At 44.3% G+C, this 20,816-nt stretch overlaps 1 protein-coding gene and 1 long non-coding RNA gene across 4 annotated transcripts in view; one reads left to right on the top strand and one right to left on the bottom strand.

The window, feature by feature from the left end:
• LOC138301090 (uncharacterized) overlaps window positions 1-2,734 on the top strand; it is a 128,885-nt gene extending 126,151 nt beyond the window's left edge. Inside the window, exon 3 of the long non-coding RNA XR_011205058.1 lies at window positions 2,617-2,734. This is a non-coding gene — a long non-coding RNA (uncharacterized lncRNA). The remainder of the gene's footprint in view (window positions 1-2,616) is intronic.
• NMNAT1 (nicotinamide nucleotide adenylyltransferase 1) overlaps window positions 1-20,816 on the bottom strand; it is a 182,027-nt gene that overhangs the window by 56,560 nt on the left and 104,651 nt on the right. For 2 of the 3 annotated variants that reach the window (XM_069241176.1, XM_069241174.1), the window contains one exon: window positions 745-918. In XM_069241176.1, coding sequence (XP_069097277.1) covers window positions 745-862 — 118 coding nt within the window. In that variant the 5' untranslated portion in view covers window positions 863-918. Of the gene's footprint in view, window positions 1-744; window positions 919-1,184; window positions 1,335-20,816 lie in introns of those variants that run through there. The other variant, XM_069241175.1, reaches the window with a different exon arrangement.

Raw genomic sequence — 20,816 nt, 5'->3', positions numbered from 1 at the left:
TGAACATCAACACCCTACTCTTAATATGTCGATGATATGTGTCTCACTGTTCCATCTTGTCTTGTACAGTTTTCATAGGCATTTCTTATGGCCATGTTTCAATCCACACAAACCCCTACAGATGTGTTTGTTTTAAGAGCACAATCAAAGAAGTACATTCATGTATAAGCCATAGCTTTACCGATTCTTGATTTTGACTTGGTACGCACTAAAACTCTCCGATGGCTCTCCAGAAGTACACGACTTCCCCTTTGAAACCCAGAACAGTAAACAAAACATTAGGCCGGATTTGTTCAGATTTCCTTCTAAGAAGGTGTTAAGTTACTCCTGAATTTCCAGGGATCAGCCATGCCTACTCATGGAAGAAAGTTTTGTGAATCAAGCTTGCTGCATTTAAGATAGCCCACAATTAGGTTAACTAAACATTTCCTAAACGGATGTCAGTGACAGACACTATGTCAGAGGTTCTACTCTGACTTCAGGTGAGTTCTTTCGTTGCCAGTCACCATCTATTCACCCCCATATAATTTCAATATTTATGACGCCTTTAATTTAATACTGAGGTTCCCTTGTACACCTCAGCAATGGTTAAGGCACTCTTTTAACGCGGGTAAGTCACTGAGAGCTCCCGTGTTTCATATGCAGCACACACCAGGCTTGTACCTCCCCACCCCTGCGGCGTTCACAAACACACCCATGTGCACAGGACACGGAGGCACGTTATCCCCACTGTCTAATACGTACCTGTGGCGTGCAGGTGGTCTCTGGCCAGCTCGAACAACCTCAGGTGCATGTTGGTAATGGGGTTGAAGGAGCCACACGCCAGCAGCACCACCTCCGTCCTGTCATCAGACTTCTCCATCTCTGCTGGGCGCAGGGGCAGGTGTTGTGGACGGCTCTCGCTGCTGGACCTCAGTGCTGCAAAGGACGCAGAGAAAAGAAGTCACCTTTTGTCTTGTAGAACATAATACATCATTCGCAAGTGTAAACAAAACATTCAAACCCCCGCAGCGGCTAATTCTAAGTTGAGTCTCTCTCTTGAGAACGTTTCTTAGCCGCCCTTTAGAAAACCACTGGCACCGAGTCTAACCTTAGGTGGGCTTGGTTTTATTAATTTAAGTAATAATGGATTGCCCTGCTTAATCGTACCACAGAAAGTTTGACGGGAACAGATGAAAGATTACCCCAGAAACAAGGCAAGCGATGGAGTGCCGGTGGACAGAGCAGGATGGTCTCTCCAAAGCACGAGGCGCACACGACACCGTCAATCTCCAGCAACGACACCACCGGGGAGGGAGTGGTTACTGGATGCGCGCGGCAGCCGTGCGCATCACAGGAAGATTCCCGCTCCGAGTGTCGCAAGAGGCAGACCGCACCTTATTAACAAATACATAGCTTAGGGGCGGGTGTAGCAATCTTTGATTGGCACTGCGGGTATTACAGTAAAGTGATCAGGTTACGAGTTGGAAACTTCGTTTTCCTTACGTTTTACAGTCAGTTTTTTTTGTTAATACGCAGAGACTGCATCTCACAGTTTTACCAGAGCGTAATGACAACTGCTGTACCCAAGCGTCTGTCGAAGCCTTTTCAATCCTCTTGTTTGTACTTTCACCACTTCTACAGATACTGTTGCTTACACTCGCGGCTCTGTTGGGGAAAAAATACATTTCGCAATGTTCCTCGTGACCGTTCCCCTCTACATGCATTCCAATACCTTATTAGGTGCATATCATTGAAAAATGCAGGTTAATGAGTTCGTGTATCCATTTTATTAGGAAAAGTGACATCAAAGCGCACATTCCTTAGTCTCCTGTCCCCACACGCCATATGCTTAGATTAGTAAACTCTCCTTACAAAACCGGTTTTAAGCAGTGAGTAGTTTAGTCTCTGGCTCGACTATTTCTAGTCTCCCTTTGTCCTCCTTGAGTCTCCACAATAACCTGTTAGGTAATACTTTTTTGTACAGTACAGCATTCTCCAATTTCTGGCCCGCTGGTGCCGTTATGCCATCAGCTGAAGTTGTCCTCTCACGTCAATGTCCTTAGCTAAGAGCTAAACTTATAATGTGTACTTTCTCAAGTAGTTAGGTTAGCATCATGTTGGCCTGAATGTCTCTGAGGCTCTGGGGGAAGTCACAAATATATAAACGTCTTTTGAAAGCAGACTGACCTCTTGTCATGTAAATGTGTGAAGAATGTCTAAGATCATGTTTAAGTTAGAGGCGCTCCATACACAACATCCGACGCTTTAAACACCTCTATAAGTATGTCCCTGAAGTCACATAAAATATTACTATTCATGCTGATGGAACTCCTTAGCCTACGTAGAAGCTCTTATACTTAGGAAGAAGGCAGCCTCTTGTAGTAACAAGTTTATACTTGTCAGTATTTTATTTTAATATCGAACGAAGTTCAAAAGTCAGATGCTGTTATCTCTCTTTTGGATGCAAACGTTCCCCATCGTGTGTTTGTTCTAAAAAAAAATGGCATGGGTGTGCATTTTGCAATATTCTGTATACATATAGTTTGGATACTTTATTCCATGCGTTCAGGGAGTTAGTCCGACATGAAACGGACTTCATAAGGAAATGGTTCACCCTCTATCATTTCCTTACAGATGCTGCTCCATGAAGTCAAGTGCTGTACACCAGTGCACAAGAGGAACAACCGCTTGCACTATGATCCATTACTTCTTGGCACATACTGCATACCACCTGAGCCGCTGCCTGCCTCACCAAGACCGCTGCAGACTGTGAGTGCGCTGAGAAGTGTTTAAGCCACTGCCCCGTATCCTGACATTATCCAGGGGAGCCCAATCTCTAGGGAATGCCAATGTTCCCTCCCATTCCCAGGACTGAGACTCTCCCCTCAGAACGATGAGACCTCCTTCTCAGCACTACAATACGGACAGAGCCTTTTGGGTCAGAGTGTCTGTCTTCCTTGTCCGTCGGAAGACCGGTTCTCTGATGGTTAAACCGCCCTTGTTGTGCACCATCACACCCTGCCTATGCCACCCTAAGTCAGCTTGTAGAATTCAATGTGAAACCTGCAGTTCACATATTCGAATCCCAGGGTGGCCAACTAAGATTTCCATCCCTCGTACATTAACAAAATGGTGATCATCACGGTGGAAACTAAGAACACCCATGTCAAAACTCCCGAGTGGCAACTTAGCTTGTGCAACACCACATATCTACACTGTTATGAATATGGAGAAGTGAGCAATGCTGAACAAATCCATAAATACCGAAACAACAACAAATATTCTGCAGAGACCACACCCTGATGCCTTCAATAGTTAAACTCTGGTGAATGTCACAAAGAATCAGAAACATCACAAATGGATCAGACAAGGGGGTAAGAGTTAAGACAATTAAAAAACTATAAAAATAATACCTAACGACCCCTCTTCAAGTCTCAGAACCGCTCTACTGGTGAAGATGAAATGAGCAATTTAAAACACCCTGTAACACCGCAATGTTCAATAAGTCCACCTAGTCTGACCTGGTTAGCCTACTGCAGTCTATTGTGGTAGTAACTTTCCCTTTACACCCCCAAACCATTGTCTTAGTTTCATTTGAGGCAGTGAGCGAAATAATCGGTCTACTGTATATGGCATTTCGTCATGCCAAAACGTATCATGCAAGATGGAATCTCCCAGTTACACAAGCAAAACCCAGAAAACCACAAGAGAGTTGACTCGTTTTTCCCCTCTTAGTAACCATTCTGCACTGTTCTGGCCAGGGCGATCCATCGTGCACATGGTCACAGCCAGAGGTGGAAGAGTCCACTTCTACGGGGTGCTCTGCATCACCACAGCAGGTGAGGGTGAACAATTACAGGGGCAGGCGAAGAAGCCCGCATTTTTTTAGGCAAATTGTCTTGTTAGTCGTTGTCGACACCATTTGAGTAGCTAACAATATCATTTTTTATCTTGTCACTGTGCACAAAATACTTTGGAGTAGCTAGGCCGGCATACTGACAGGTGCAGGGTTCTGCAGCCCTGCAATTCAAGTATGTCTATGTCTCAGTGTCCAAGCTGAGGAAGTAACCGTCTCAAAAACGACAGGGCATATTCCTTAAGGCCACACCGTGGGGCAGCGGTCTAGATCTCGCAGGAGCGTGTTACCACATTTAAACTCAGAGCTGTATCTGTGGAACTGGTTAGTGTAACAGGGGGGTGACACTGAATGCCACCATACCACATCTCTGTATGGAGATGGCCAGTAGCGTGGTTTTGTGATTGTGTGTGTCTGCGTGAGTTAGAAATTATCTTCCTGAAGCCCAGGTGTGTGTCTCTGTTGGGAAGCTGTACATTTCTGCTTCTCTTCCCGATGTGCAGGTGCACGTAGAAGGTGATCAAACATGTATTTATCCTCATCTTTCTCTTTTCAGACTTGTTATCGAGCTGCTTTTGGGGATCGCCATCCTTGCACTACAGGTCTACGTGCTGATGAGGTGAGAGAAACACACCTGGATAGACAGTTGAGACAAACTGTCTAGCCAAACCTCTGAGGAGGGTGTGAGCGACACAGGTGTCTTACCTTTGGTACCCCCTTCAGAAGTGTGCTCCAGGGATCTTGGGAAACATGCAGTGGCTGCCTGCCCCATGGTTTATGTCCTCACACAGAAACGCAGCTGTTGTTCTCTGACAAAGAGCCAAAAGAGTGGGCCTGTGGGATTTCCAAACTGGAATTAAGAAAGGGCTCTCTTGAGAAAAGCTGGCGTCAACTGAAGCAAACAGGTGGCCAAGTCAGACTCCATCATGCAACTCCAAGCTCCATTAGGTTACCCCAAGCTTTAGCAGGTAAGCAACGGCTGGTGTGGCGATTACCTCTGGTCTCCCTGTTCACCCAAAAACACAATCAAACACTTACAAGTAGAAATAGCTTTTCGAATAACAGGATTCATGTTTTTAAATATTCATGGTCAAAGATGCAATGCATCAAATCAGAGTGGGTGACATACTCGGATCAGAAGGGACAATCGGCAGTGAAGCTGACATTGAAGACCATGTGCCAGTGAAGGGGCGAGATGATTGACCCAACCCAGATCCCATAGTCAAAGGTTTCGGCCTTACATTAAACGCCTTATGTTAGCTATACAATAAAAGTAGCTAACACTAGGGACCATTAAGCCTCAGACTAGGGGTTTCATCACATAAGGGAACAAGAACCAAGAGCCCCTATTGCCTCAGCCCGGAGAGGATCAGCGAGATAGCAGTGCTGCAAGCACCTTTTGCTGAGGCAGGGACTGGGGGCTTGGGTAGGGTGGGAGTATGGGTAAAAGACCCATCTATTGCTTCTGTACTTTAACGACCAGGCCTTCAGCCCAAGTTGTGAGCCGTGGGATGCTCAAAAGATCAACAATCTCCACTGCTGCACAATTAAAAATAACACAAGCAGGGTATCAGCACTCAGCGCAGCAACACCTACAATCTTGCAATTACATAGCCATGTACTGGAGATTACATAATACAGAGTACTCAATGCAGCAATCCCAGCACTCTGCTGTTCGAATTCCACGCATTTCTTCTCCATTATACAATCACAAGCAGTGCCGCAGCATTCAATACAGCAACCCAGCAGTTTACAGTCACAGCGCCAAACACTGGAAATAACACAGCGTATTGCAGAGCACTTAATGAAACAATCCCAGCTGTCTGCAGTTTGAATTACAACAATGAGACAGGAGGATGGGGAGGAAATCTCTGGTTAGATAGATTATTCACCAGAAAAAGCATTACCAAACGTAAGTAGCTTGTTCTCCTGATGTCTAACTGCTGATTCCTCTCCTTTAGAATAAATATCAAGGCAGTACTTCCCAAGGTGAAGGGCCTGTGGAGTAGCCTTAGACCAAATAGTCATGCAGGACCTAACAGGCGAAAAGCCTTTCTTGTCGGTCCTGTATGCCAAGGCAGAAGTGCTTCGTAAGCATGTGCCTAGATGCCCACGTCATGCCCGTGCAGATGTCAAGAACAGGGACTTGGTGTGCCAGCAGTAGTAGCAGCCCTGGTGGAATGAGCCCTCAGCTCTTCTGTAGGCTGCTTCTTGGCCAGTATGTAGCAGATCCTAATGCAGATGACTACAGACAGAGTGTCCACAGAGTCCTTCTGCACTGTTCTCACTTTTCTTAGCCCAGGAGAAACCCCAAAAAAGGTGATCGTCCACCCAATGGTCTTTAGTGTAACAGATGTGAAATCTAATGGTATCGCAAACATCTTAGGAGGGAACACATGTCCAATGTTTAATACACCGCAGCACAGCTGGCTATTTAAACACCTACAACTGGTCCGGTAAATACAAAAAAGCCAAAATGGCTGACAAATAACCTTTAATAGTGGCCACTGTCAGACCTTGATGGGCCAAAAATAAAACAAATAACAAAATACCCATCAATTTGGCTTGTAAGGGGTGTATGTTGTGAACTCTATGCTAGGCCACACATTTGTCCCAGCACCCTGCATCAATAGACTTTATATAGGGGCATTTGGCTGTGAGGATGGGATGTACAACCGCAAGAGGTAGATCAGATGTGGTCAACCGTTGCTGCTCAATCCCCACACATGGATGTGTAGATCGCATATGTTCGGATGCTGAAACCCTGCCCTGCTGCTGTGACAAAAGATCCCCACAAGCGGAAGCCTGGTTGGAGGACAGCTATTCGTGCCTATTATTTCCAGGTACCACCCTCCTACGGTCCAATATGGAGTCACTAGGATGACTTCTGTCCAGTTATTCATGATCTTCTTCAGAACTCTGGGCAGAGGTAGAATGGAGTACAGGAGTCCAGTGCTCCACTATAACCTGAATGCATCTCCCAGATGAATTGTTGTTAGGTACTCCAACGCACAGGCATTTAGACACTACAAGTTCTGGACTGTGGCAGAAAGACCCAGCCAGGGCTTTTCCCACTGTTGGAAGATCCCTTGTGGCACTTCTGAGTACAGATGCCATTCAAGATCGGTCAGGCATCGCCCGATGAGTTAATCCGCCCTAGCATTTAAAGATATCACCAGGTGGTTCACGACTGGGGAGAAGCACTGACACTTCTGCCAACTCCAAAGGTGGATCACCTATTGGCACATGAACCTAGAACCCAGGACCCTAGTCCGCCCTCCTTGTTGCAATACTATATGGTGGTAGTGTTGTCTGTGAGAATCAGCACTGGCCTTCCCTTGATGGATGGCAGGAAGGCCTTCAATGCCAGGTGGGTGGCTGGTGGGTTCAAGAGATTTATGTGAAGCCAGGTTTCTTATACAGGCCAGAGTCCTTTGATATTCACCTCTCCCAGATGACTTCACCATTCCAGCAGAGACTCATCCGTCACCACTGTCAGCTCTGCATGGAGAAGGGAAGGATTGTCAGGCTGCAGTGAAACAGCCACAACTGCAGATCTTGTCCAAACTTCTCTGAAACCTAGATAACATCTGACAGGTTTTCTTAGTGCTGGGCTTGCAGAGACTCCCGGCCCTACTGCAGGACTGCACGAGGCCAGCCAACCAAGAAGCCTCAGAGATGCTCTCACTGAGATCATGGACTAAGGCTGAAAAAATTGGAAACATAGCCTGAATGTCTTGAACATTTTGCGAGGGAGGAAAGGCCGGGAAACTGCACCATGTCTAGAAGAGTTTCTATAAAAGGAAACCTCAGTGAATAAGTAAAGTGGACTTCCACTCATTAATCAAGACCCCCAAAGAAGTCAGAATTTTTGCCACTGTCTGGAGGTGGTCCACAGCTGACTGTGGTAAGCTTGCCTTCAACCGCTAGTTGTAGAGGTATTGGAAAACTGGTAATCCCAACCTCCGAAGATGGGCGGTGACCATCACCATTACTCTCATAAACACTTGAGAGGAACTTGTAAGGCTGAAGGAAAGCACAGCAAACTGAAAATGCTCCTGGCCTGGTCTTAAACCCAAGGTATCATCTGTGGGACTGCAAGATAGGTACATGGAAATGCGCATCCTGCAGGTCTAAGGCAACCATGCAGTTACCCAGATCTAAGGAAGACAGAACACGGACCAGTGTGAGCATTTTGCATTTGTACTTATACAAGAAGGCATTCAGAGTGCGAAGATCTGATATAGGATGAAAGCTTTCGTCCTTCTTCAGCACAAGGAAATAGCAGGAGTAAAAAACCGTATCAAGCTTTAAGGCTGGCACCCTCTCAAGGCACCCTCTCAATGGACCCTCTGGCCAGTACGGCCTGCACCCCTTGCAGGAAGATGGAGAGGTGCTCCTCTGAAATATGCAGTTGTGGTTGGTCAGTGAGAAACAGAAGGGCATCTGGATGATCTGGAGGACAAATCTGATGGATGTAACAGAGTGTTACCCTAGTACAAAAATGTCTGATTCTGCCCCACAGAGGATGGTTGTGTGCCACTAAGGGAAAACTAAAACAGTCTTGAGGCCAATGCATCATGGGCAGAGGAGTGGTAGCAGGGCTTTGTCCAGTGACTTGTGCGATGTTTGGTACATCCATGTCCCCAGCCACAGAAGGGCTTAGGTGGCTTTTTGTGGGTGGCAAGGCCTGATATTGTATGTACAGCAGTCCTCTGTAGTAGCCTCGAAAGAAGCAAAACTGATGCAGAACTAATAAGCAGGTGTAGAAAGACCCAAGAAATGCTTAGCTTTCCTTAAACCGTCTGAGGACAGAGTAAGCCTTCTTGCACAATAGGTGGACCCGATCAAAAGGCATTTCCTTAGGGGATGCCTGCACATCCTCCAGTGGCTTACATCCACATATGTTGGCAGAGCACCCAGCTAGTGCTCACAATCGCCTCAAGCGGTCAGTACTATCAAAGCCAACCATATTTACTTGACTCCAGTCTCTGGTTTAAACCATTCAGGACAGAGAGAATGCTAACACCTTCGGGACCACTGGCAAGATCTCACGGGTTCTGTTCCACATGGCATGCGTATACCAGCCTAACAGGTAGACTGTAATGACCGATCTCAATGACAGCCTAGCTAAAGACAACATTTGCTTCACGAATGCCTCAGTCCTTTACTACTCCCTGTCTGGAGGAGTTGTGGGGAATGAGTTAGAATGTATTTTGCTGGTAGGAACCTGGACCACTAGGTGTAGAAGCTACATAAAAAAATCTGGGTATCTGGTCACTTGTCTGTTCAGTAGTAGGAAAAAACAAGGCTTAACCCAGCAACGCATAAGGGTGTCATTCAGGGTTCATTAAATGGAATAAGGGGTCAGAGAAGGCTGACCCTGGGTGCAAAACCTCAGTAACAAGATTTTTCTTGTCTTCAATAGAAGGCAGCTGGAGTTCCAGGACCTCAGCTGTACTTCTAATCACTACAGCAAATGATTGTTAGGGCTCCCAGGGGGGTGAAACCAACCTAGTACCAGGGGAAAAAAATCAAGCCCAATGGCCTCCTGCAAACCCATGTGTATATAATACTGTCTTTGTAAAGTGGGGTTAAATCAAAAACATCATCATTTTCAGGTGGTGGCAAACTCTGGTCATAATATGAGCCTCACTGATGATGGAGCCTCAGAAAACGGGTCAGTTGTAGAAGAAGAGTTTTGTCTGAGTCCAAAATCAAAGGAACCGGGTGACCAGAACTGAAGTCAAAGTGCAACCATGGCCGGGTGAAGACAAATTTGGTTTGGGGTTGGACACTGGAGTCAGCAGAGGCTCGACCTTTGGTTTCAGAGTGGAATTCAGTACCAGAGTCAGTGTGGATCCCGAGGCAGGTTTGAGGGGCTCGAAAGTACAGAAGGCAAACCCGCCAGTGGTAAGCTCAGTGGAGGACCCTACAGATTCTTGCAGCCAACTGGTGCATTTGAGAGAGCCAGAAGAGTGCCAAAAATATACAGTTTATACAGAAAAGGTCTCAACCTGCTGTGGCGTTGCCAATGGTCAGTGACATCTGGGGTACAGTGAGACCAGTTGTGGAATTGGCTCAATCAATCAGAGACTGGCAGCGAGATCAAGTAGCATCTTTTTTTGCTTCTTCTTAGACTCTGACTAACTGGACGACATCGACGGTGATGAAGTCATGTTGCAGGAACAGCCTTAAGAATGGGAACTGATATGTACCCTTAAACTGGACTTGGAGCTAGACCTGCACGAGGTACTGGACTTCTTTCAGTGTTCCATGGCATACAGCTTCAATTCAAGGTCCCGGATTGCCTTCGGGTGCATGAGGGCACATTCTTCACACACTTGTGGTTATGGCCAAAGCATGAGCACCAAAGGCAGACTTTGTATGGGCCCATCACCGGCATCTTATTTCCACAGTCACTGCTAAGTTTGAACCCTATTATCTTTGGTGGGAACATCATTCCCTTGCACACTGGGAAAAGATTTTGAAAGGATTCATCTGCCAACAAAAAAGGGTGCAGAGCCCTGGATTCACACTCGAAGGCGCAGAAAGAAAGCAAGTGACGCCGGTATCCATGGGTGATACATATATGCAACTGTGCTCCTTCACCTCTGAGGTAGAATGAGGCCAGTGCAGAGCCATATGCAGGACGACTCCTATCAGAGTGCTGGAGCATTGTTGTGAAAACTTCCAAATCCAATCTGGCACCCAGGTAATATTCTAAAAGTGAATAATCTGCATTAAGAAGGATCCATCAGAAAACATGCTACAAACCACTCAGGTCTGTGTTTCCAGAACAGTCGACCAATGCACAGAAGGAGTACCAATGTACAAAGCAGCCATGGCAGTGTTTCAGAAACACCTATATTACAACTCCATGATCTGGTAATATTTTAGTACACAACATTCACTTTAGTTTCCCCAAGGTTTTCATTAATACTTTTGTACATGATGGAACACATAGTGAAATCAATCTGGGAGAGGAAGAGACCCTTCAACAAGAACATTTTCTTCCTCAATGCATCTATACACCGCCAATCTCCTGCCATAGGAGAAGATAAAAGATTAAATTAATCTGTTAGGGCAGCAGAAGACATCTATGGGTGATCAAACTTAAACAACAGCAGCTGAGCCAAGGCAAGCCTGCCCTGGACCATTTGACTACTGACCCTGATTGCCTCAAGGAAGAACCACCTGGATTCCAATGAGGAGGAGTAAGGATGCTGGGTTTCTGTCAACAAGTCAGTCTCTACTTCCACGATTTAACTGGTGTAATCCAAAGACCAAAGTTGTTGTTCACAAGTTAGAACTAAAGGAGAGAACACCCTCGAAAGGGAGGCTAAAACACCAATACAGGCTAAACCTGGACTCGGGAGATCACTGACAGAATGGAAATTAAAGAAGAACCATTTCACCGTCAGAGGAGGAGGAGAAAGGCCATCCCTCTGCCCAACAGCAGCCTCAATATGTAATACTATGATGAGTAACGCCTTGAAGCTTATACCGGAGTCAACAGAATACCCAGAGACCTGGAACCTGGGTAGCACATCAAGATGGGGCTCATCCAATAAATCTTGACTCAACAGTAGGTGTTGTAGGTGTCATTCAGAATGGTCTTGCAGCATCAAAGAAAAGAGGGAGTCGGAGGTGGAGTCAGGGCTGATGTCATCCCTCGCCCCAACGCCAGCATCAAAACAGAAGAAATTGACAAGGCTTCCAACCACATAACCAGAATTAAAGAGGTGAAACTGCTATCAACAAGACCAGCTGATGTCGGAGTAGGAGCCGGATGAGAATATGAAAAACCCAAAAGCACCTGTGGGCTTTCACATGCATGCTGATACCTGTGAGGGGTCAGCGCAAGCGCCAGGTCCTAGCAAAGCTAGACCCAGAGCTGGAATGGAGCCCAGCATCAGTATTCATGACTCTGACTAACAGACAAAGAGCAGAGTCTGAGGGTGAAGTCAATGCCCAAGTAAGGAAAGGGGGTCACTGACAAAGAGACCTGCCAATAAGTGGGAGCAGCGCTGCCCAGGTGAACACTCATCAAGCAGAGGTGAAAGGAACCCCAGACATAGCCCAAGCTCCTGAGCCATCTTCCCAGAGTCAGTCCAAGAGCAGAATCTGAAGCTCCTGTATAGACCCCCTGATCTGCACACTCCCCTGAAGACATCTGAATGCTCACTGGATCAAGACAAACAAGGTCAAGAAGAAAGTAATAAAAACAGGTGCCAACCCAGGGCGCCTAAATGTAAGTCGCTGCCTCGGAAAGTACATCTAGGAGAGTGCTTTGAATCTGTGGCTATAGTGTAGGTAGCGCAAGGAATTTGAGGCACACACCTATACCAATTTCAAGTTCAAGATGCAGATATTTAAAATCTGCAAAAATTCATACTCCAAATGTGTGCCAAGTATGAAGGTAGAGCAGCTATCGCAATATTCTACAATTCAAAACAACCAAGTTCTAGAACCTTATTAAACAGATGCTCGCACAACAAAGTTTAGTTGTACGGTAGTCTTTAAGTAAAGGCAAGTTCAACATGAGTCCATTTGGGCTGATAACATTATTTTTTTACTTCATACTTCTAATTAAAAACAAACAATCAGAACTCAAACTAACTAATTTTATCATATAGGTACTTTTCCCAATGATTTTGGCTGGACATACAACGTATATGTCTGCATTAAAGGTAGAGTAAAATAAATGATGATCAGCATTATTAAATGTGACATGTACCGAGATCACTAAGGTTCAAACAAATGTAAATACGGAGAACAGCAAAGAATAGCATCCTCGAGGTGCCCGAAGTATAGTATGTTCTGTGGTTTCTGACGTTTATCAGTGCTGGCTGAAGCTATTTTGGTTGTTGCAATTATACTCTATTTGACTCCAAACTCTGGAGTAAATTTATATTCTTTGGACTTCGCATAGCTTCATGATACACAATTCCAGTCATTCTCCTAACGAAGGGCATGGGTCTGCCCAAATGCACATAGATGTGATGTTTTATAAAACATTACATATGGACTGTTTTAAGGGTTTATAGCATAACCAAAAGGAATGTTTGGTAAATGATAATCCAGTAGTTTGTACACGAACAAATAAAGTGAACCACCAACGTTATCAGTGGCTGTTTGCATTTGGGTATTAACCTTAAAAGGGACATCAATACTCTGACAGGTGTTCACTACATACAAATGTATGTAGTTAGACAATTAGCTAGTATAAACATTAGCTGTCATGAATTCCTGAACTGCTAATTTTAAATCATATATGCTGAGGTGCTCAAGGTCACTCTGGGTATCTTTGTAAATGGACAGGGTAAAATTCTGATCAGAAACACTCGTTTGTCTATAATAATCAGCCACCCATTGTTCAAAGATTGCTACATACATCATCTATCTGCAAATTAGCCAAAGCTTAAATAGAACACACTGGCAACAGTAACAATATTTGTGATCCACAGCGAACCCAAGATTTCCATATTTTACTACCCCAGTACTTCATAGGCTAGTTTTTTTATTTTCTTTGAGATGCTTCAAATGATACTAAGCATATCAGCTCAGCCCAGGCATTTTGAGCCAACATTCAGAACCTTGTTGTAAAACAGTATTATCTATTTCATTGTATAAAGGCAGGAGGATGCATATTGTTTGAGTCAGCGTAGATTAACACAATAGAACCACAATCTACTAGATTCAGAAACCTTAAGTACTAACATTTATTATCAGTCTCCAGTAAGTTATTAACGAACTGACTAGGATGTAACTTTGTGCTTTATTTTAAAGGGACATTGAACAACCACCATGTGACAACATCCTTTCAAACCATAAGAAAAGATAGTGAAATTGAAAAGGAGTTAAATGTCCGAGTAGTGTGATTAGACAGATGATTTATCAATCTGTAAATTGAACAAAGGTTTCAGGCAGGTCTGGCAATAACATGGGCTTTTGGGAATTCTTTAGTATGATACTAACATTCTGGATTGGATGTAATTAAAATTGATTGAATTTAAATGTGTATATTCGTTTAATGTGAGAATATTATATAGAAACACACTTATTTCACTTAGTTCTAAGTAACACATGCATGTGTCAGGTTGCAGAGTTAGCAATCTAGCTATGTAAATTTAGGCACAAAAGCAGAACATGTATCAGTGTTCATGTTTGTTGGGTAGGCCAATGCAGAGGTTCTAGTCATTTTTATTTAGAAGATAATATAATATAGACTGAAACTTTATCTAGTCAGAAAGACAGGAGAAGTAAATGAGTTTGTTCAACATACTAGTCCCAACACTACAATGTCAAATATAATGTTTACTGTAGGACACTGTCCATCTATATAGTGTACTGAAGATGCACTGCTCAAAGGTGAGTGAAAGCGGCACCAGAGGTTGGTCTCCAGGGGTTAAGGTAAGCACCGGGGTGGGGTACAAGGCTGCACCAAACTTACACCCTCAGCAGCACAGGGACGGCCGAGTGCAGAGTGCCAACACAGCATTGCGAGTCCAATGTTATTCTATGGAGACAGAGGTTCACTGAAGATGCACTGCTCCCAGTTGAGTAGAGCGAGGCCAGGGGCCGCTCTCCTGGATTTGAGGTAAGTAGAAGAGGGGGTGGGGGGGGGGGCACAAGGCAGCAGTGGCACGGGGGTAGCAGAGTGCACAGTGCCAACACAGGGTTGTGCTCCCAATGTTAACCAATGGGGGAGATTGGTTCTGAAAAAAGGTTGCAGGCTTGGGCCAGAAAGTTGGACAGGTAAGTTCTGATGTTGGAACTCAGGGACACCATCAGTCCAGCTCCCCCAGGCCCAGGGGCTCTGGGTGCAAGGGTGTCTTTTGGTGTTGGAAATCAGCTTACTAGGCGGTCACAGTCAGGGGGAGTCTACAGACTGAGGCTGCCGGCATGCAGGCAGAGTGTCAGCGGTCAATCTATGATGAACTCAGGCTCAGGATCGCTGGGAAACCTTCACAGGACCGGTGGGCCACTAGAACTCTGCAATGTGAGTCGTGTGCAGAGGTAGGTTTGGATCCAATTTCACAGTTCCTCAGGGCTGTGGTCTTTGTCTTTAAAGTTGGTCTCTTCTGAAAAGGTCCGCTGTCCACAGATCCTGGTCTTTGTCGAAAGCAGGCAGTCCTCCCAGGGCTTTGGAGGTCGCTGGCCCTAGACTGGTTGACTTTTGTTGCAGGTTCGTCGAGGGCTGAAGACAGGCCGGTAGGGCTGAGGCCACGTCAGTTGGTGTTCCTTTAGGAAGTGGGCATAGCCGCAACCCTACTGGCCTAATTTCTTCCACGCAAGATGGAGGAATTTAAAAATAGTGTCCACTTCAGCTAGTCCACCATAGGGATGGGACTGGCATGAATTGGGCATTCCCCCTAATTTACTTAATTTTCCTGCCAGTCCTGCTGCCAAAAGTGGGGTCAGGATCTGGGAGTTGGCCTCCTCCACCGTATGGAGAGGCCTGGGTCACATCTCAAAGATGGCAAGGCTTTTGAAGCTCCCCAACCTGGAATGTCCATCCTGCCTGGGAGAGGTTACACCTCTGCCTAGAACAGGCCTTTGTTCTGAGTCTTCGAGAGCATTGGCTCTCACCTCAGGGGCCCGAACTCTGTTTTAAGGTGGCTCTACTTGTTTTGACCAGTCAGTGCCCACACTAGGAGTTGATAGGTTTGCAGGGGCCACCTCTAAGGTGCCCTCTAAGTGCATGTATTAATAAATCTATCACTGGATTCAGGGAGGGTCTATTAATATGAGATGTTTGATTGATACCAAACATCCCTGTTGTCAGTGAAGGCATCATGTAGCTGGGGAACTCGTCATGACCAGTGTCCAGCACATGTACTTAAAATGGCTTCACTGTTCACTTACTATGTCTGAGAAGCAGCAAAGACATAGCAGAGGCATCTCTGCTCATGCAGGTATGCCCTCAGATGCAATATAATGCACCCTGCCCTTAGGGCTGAAAGGCCTGCCAGAGGGGTGATTTACATACATTGCATGCAGTGCGCAGGGGACAGAACACACAGGCTGCGTGCCATGTCGTGTTTTCATTTTAGGTCTGCACCAAGACACGCAGCCTGCGAAAGTAGCATGGGTGCACTTAGTGAGAGGGTCCCAGAGGGTGGCAGAATCTGTGCTGCAGCCCTCAGGGGCCTTCCTCTAGTACCCCATGCCTTAGGTACCAGGGGTACCATTTACTAGGGACTTCTAGTTGCAACTCAAGGTTTGCCGATTGGGACAAACAACTGTGCAGTTTTAGGGAAAGAGCTCTGGCACTGGGACCTGTTTGGCAGGGACCCAGTGCACTTTCAGCCGAAATTGCACTAGAAACTAGGCAAAAAGTGAGTCGGGGATCACCATGTCAAAACAGGCACTTTCCTGCGTTTATTATTTGAGTCATATAAACACATATTTATTATATAACTCAAGCAAACATTTATAATGCAAAGTGGCACCTCAGGTCTGGCCATTTCAATATGGATCACAACTAATACTGAGACTTTTTTGTATGTACTGTAGAGCAAATCATTAGAATATAGTGACTTAAATATGTGACATAGTACTTTTAGCCAATCGCATAAATACAGGCAATTAAAATGTCTATAAGCAATGCTATCCACCAGGAGTTCTGCCACCTTACATTTACATTCTAGTTTCAAGTTTGAAGATACTGCTTTTAGAATGCCAAAGGTTTTCTGTCTTGCACGCATGAAAAGATACAAGAAATATGTCATCCATATAGAATGCTCTCTGCAACGTGCACTACATGCCAGACTGTAGGTAAGCGAGTTTGAAGATTTATTTTACAACTTTGAATATGTTCTGAATATTGAAACAAAATAAACTGGCTGAGCCGATGTTTTTTTGTGTCAATGGAAGAATCTCAAAGAAAATAAAAAAGAATCCCAGGAAGTAATGGAGTTATGAAATTTGGATATCTTTTTTTCAATTTGTATCTAAAATATTGTATTGCTGTTTACAGTGTATTATATTTCAAATTTGACTAATTTGAAAGTGTTTATCTCCTGTGTGGTTATAAAACTTAGGTACTGGTCAGATTTGTGCAATACTGATTGAAACCATTAGCGTCTGAGCTCTGGGACTAGCGCTCCTAATGTGTGACATAGTGTTAAACATAGGGGATGCAGTGAAGTCTCACTGCCACCATTGTAAATTGTTTTTATACATCATATGTCTACAGACAAAGACCCTTGTAAAGTACAGACTTATATAGCGACACACAGGTAAGCATTACCTTGGCAGGGAGTGGCACAAGCGGTGAATCATTAAATGTGTCTTAAAAGTTGAAATATTTGACCTGGCCTTTTTTGTTTCAGACCAAGTTCCTCACGCTACTGCAGCCAGCCGCTGCTCAATAACTTGGTGTGTCAGATTGGCTTCACAGTCTGCAGCCTAGGTAAGCACAACAGAATCTTGGGCCGAATTGCAGCTTAATTGGAATTTCCGGATCCCACAGCTGTGTATTCTGATGGTACCTAATACTGAACCTTTCCCTTTACTGTGTGCAGTGATCACCCAGTCTGTTTAGTTGTATATGAGAGGGCTTACAGACAACGTCATTCATGCAACAAAGGAAAAGCATTAAAATACAAGTGTGTGGGAGCTGGTACTGAAAATCTTGAACATGCTAATTATAAATACACTCTAACAGCTGAATACTCGCACTATGCAGCCATGAAGGTATCACCAGCAGAAAGATGTTAAAGTACCTCAACATGCAGCAGCATTAAACAGATGCAGCATTACTGAGAAAATAAGTTAGCGACACCTAATCCATGCAAGGAATGGAACTGTTCTACCAAACCAGTGCCATCTCAGATGCATGCTATAAGGTCTGATACTTTTAAGACACTTTTTGCAGAACAGACAAAGTAAATGGCCGTTTGGGGGGAGGATTTCCTGTCTGACTGTTACTTTTAAGGGTAGACTACATTTGACATGAAATGTTTGGCAGGAGCTGAGGACAAACCACATGGAAGTGAAGTGGATGGGTGTCAGGATATCCCCCCCCCCATCATTATTTGTATCTAGTCTTCTGCTTGCTCTTTCCATGCCTCATAATTTTACTCACCGTCCTACTGTCTGTATCGGTCATTTTAATTTGTTATTCTACCACCTTCTACCATTACTTCTGTTTCTGACTTCATGTTACCCACTCATCTGCATCTTTTGGTTGGCGTTTTCACATTCGTCTACCAGTGTATTTTTCGGAGGATTATTCTAATTTGATCAGTACCTCAGCTGCTTACAGGTTGGTCTAACCCCTTCTGACCACTTGCTCTTCTACCTCTTTCTGTCTATATCCTATATATTTTTACTCAATATATTTTACCCACACCTAACACTACCTCAACGTTTTTAACATATTGTTCATACACCTCACATTATTTGGACTGATTACATTTTCTCATTACCTTCTTTGGGGTTGTACAATTGTTTACTGATTTTTTATAATTCCTTATTTCTTAACCGCTGTTGATGACCTCCTTCCATCCACACATGAGCAGATTTACTTATTTACTAGACCCTTCCAGCTCCCAATGTCTCAGTTGTCAGTCATTTCTTCCACCTCTTTTCAACATTTAATCTGTTTTGTTGCAGTACCTCCTTCAGTTGGTGACTCGTACGTCTTCCCTTTTGGCCCGTATCTCACTTCTTGACCTATTTATTCTCAGGATTTGCTTCGATCTTCACTCGGATGGAATATATACCGTGGGGCATGAAGTTTTTCTTCCACACGTTTGGTGTCAGCTCCCTGTTGGAAGGCATCTGTACTGCCATTTTTACTGGTTTGGCCACACAATGTGTAAGTTGTTCAATGTGGGTGTCATACAGTCTTAGGTATAGGGTGGCATATACATTTGTCCTCGTTTACGCACTCCTGCAAGCAGCTGAGGTGGACTTTAAATTATAGCCTAATCTATTTAAGCATTTCAAAGAGGAGTACAAGTTTACCTTCAGAAATTTACCCCACTGCACTACAATGTCCAATGATCTGAAACCCCACGTGCCCTCCGTTCCCTTCCCTACCTCTACAACCATAACATTCAGAATTTCACAAATAGGTGGCACAAGGTAGAATTTTATAATCGGGATTTTTAATACAATGCCAGAGGACCAAAACCGGCACAACAGGCCATTATTTGAGGCAAATGCTGATGTGATTTCTAGGCAATCTGAAATGTACGGATTCTTATAATGGTAGCAGCAATCAAAATATTATGCTTCTCAAGTCAGTAAAGTATGGTAGTACCAGTAAGCCAGATACAGAGAAGTTGGTGAAAAGACCACAGAACCCTCTCTATAGCAGAAGTCAGAGTTTAGGGTACATGCTAAAAAAGAAATGAAAGTTGAAAACACATCCCTTTCGCTCTGTTTATGACTAAAAGTTTAATTAGCAATGCATGTCAATTCTTGCCATACAGGCGATCTCTCCCATCTTGGGATTCTGCTGATGTTGGCATGAAGTGCAACAATGATCCATACTAGGAGTCCCAATAGTCCTCAACACACCTACTATCTTCTCACCAATCCAAAGCAGTTAGGCAGCTGCATGGTCTTCGACTTCAACACTGATCCTATGTGAACCCCACTGCACCTGTACAACTCCAGGCAGCATAACAGCAGCATGCGGCACTTTAAAAAACACTAAATAAACAAGGCAGTGAAAAAAATACTAGCTTTGGTATTAGGAAGACCTGCTATTCGAAGCACTAGAGAACTGTGAAGGCTGCATTAGCACGACTATATAAAAATGTTACAACCTGACAGACAAGGAGTGTCTGCTTGCTGATAGCAAACCATGGCCCAATTCAGAAATGTTGCAAGAGTTATCAAAGGGGTGGCAGCTTAGGTTCACTGCAGTCAAATGCAACGTTTCTAAATGTTATATCTCAGAGCAGGATTCAGAGCACAATGGATGCTCCTCTGGACTTTTTCTAGGCTACTTCCTCATACCCGAGTCTTGTTCCCAACTACAATCAAGAACCATCAAGATTGCTGAGGAGTTTCATGCCTTTATGGCTTTTTCCCTTCGAACTGGGACCATCTTAAGGAGGCACTAGACACATTTTCCCTGTGTATTAATGTGTAGAGTAGCACTGTGTGTACTGCAAGGAGCAGCCCTTTCCTCGGGCAACTGAGTAGGGAACTAGGGAGACACTTTTCGTATCCTGTCCTTCACACTAAGACACAAAATCCAAGAGAAGCTGTACAGGAGGTGAGGTCTGAAAGGTCAAACAGAAAATAAGTATTTAGTTTATTACAAAGGATTACCTCAAAGTAACTGAATTAGGACAAAATGTCATAGGAATTGCAGGATATAAAAGGTGATGTATACAAATAAACAATGATCTGTGTTTATAACAGTACCCATCAATATCAGCATCTTATCTTGCACACTGTATTGGTTTCTAAGAGACCTCATCTAGTAGTACTGTCTTCAGCTGTTGATTCCATATTAGGAGGATTATGTCCAGTTCTGGTGAGAACATCTGGGGCATGATTTCAAGTTATGGATCTACATCATCAAAAAACATAAGGAGCCAAGAACCAGCCCAGAGACCGATAACTATAATGGCATAAAAGATCTTTGAGAAAATGCTGAAGACTCTAAACAAATATGTGCAGGTAGGAAAAAGACAAAGCGATATGAGTGGCACTTACATACTTAAATAGGATGCACGTAGTCTTACAAATCACATTTAGAGAAGTGTGCCCCGTTCTGGAGGTCAGAACTGTAGAACTGTGTCCAGTCCGGAGCCATTTCTCCAGAGACAGTTTGAAAAGCCATCCTTGGTCTTATCTATTCCTGGATTCCTTTTTAATGATGCGGCTACCTGACACTATTCATACTACTGATGCAGGCTTAAATTAAACCAGGCTTATATTAACTGTGCAGAGATACTCAGCAAAGAGGTTGGTGACAGACCCGAATCGCTTTAATTAGCTATGT

The sequence above is a fragment of the Pleurodeles waltl genome, chromosome 6 (genome assembly GCF_031143425.1).
Source record: "Pleurodeles waltl isolate 20211129_DDA chromosome 6, aPleWal1.hap1.20221129, whole genome shotgun sequence".
Taxonomy (NCBI): domain Eukaryota; kingdom Metazoa; phylum Chordata; class Amphibia; order Caudata; family Salamandridae; genus Pleurodeles; species Pleurodeles waltl.
The sequence above is the reverse complement of the archived record's forward strand: the minus strand, read 5'-3'. Positions and strand labels throughout refer to the sequence as shown.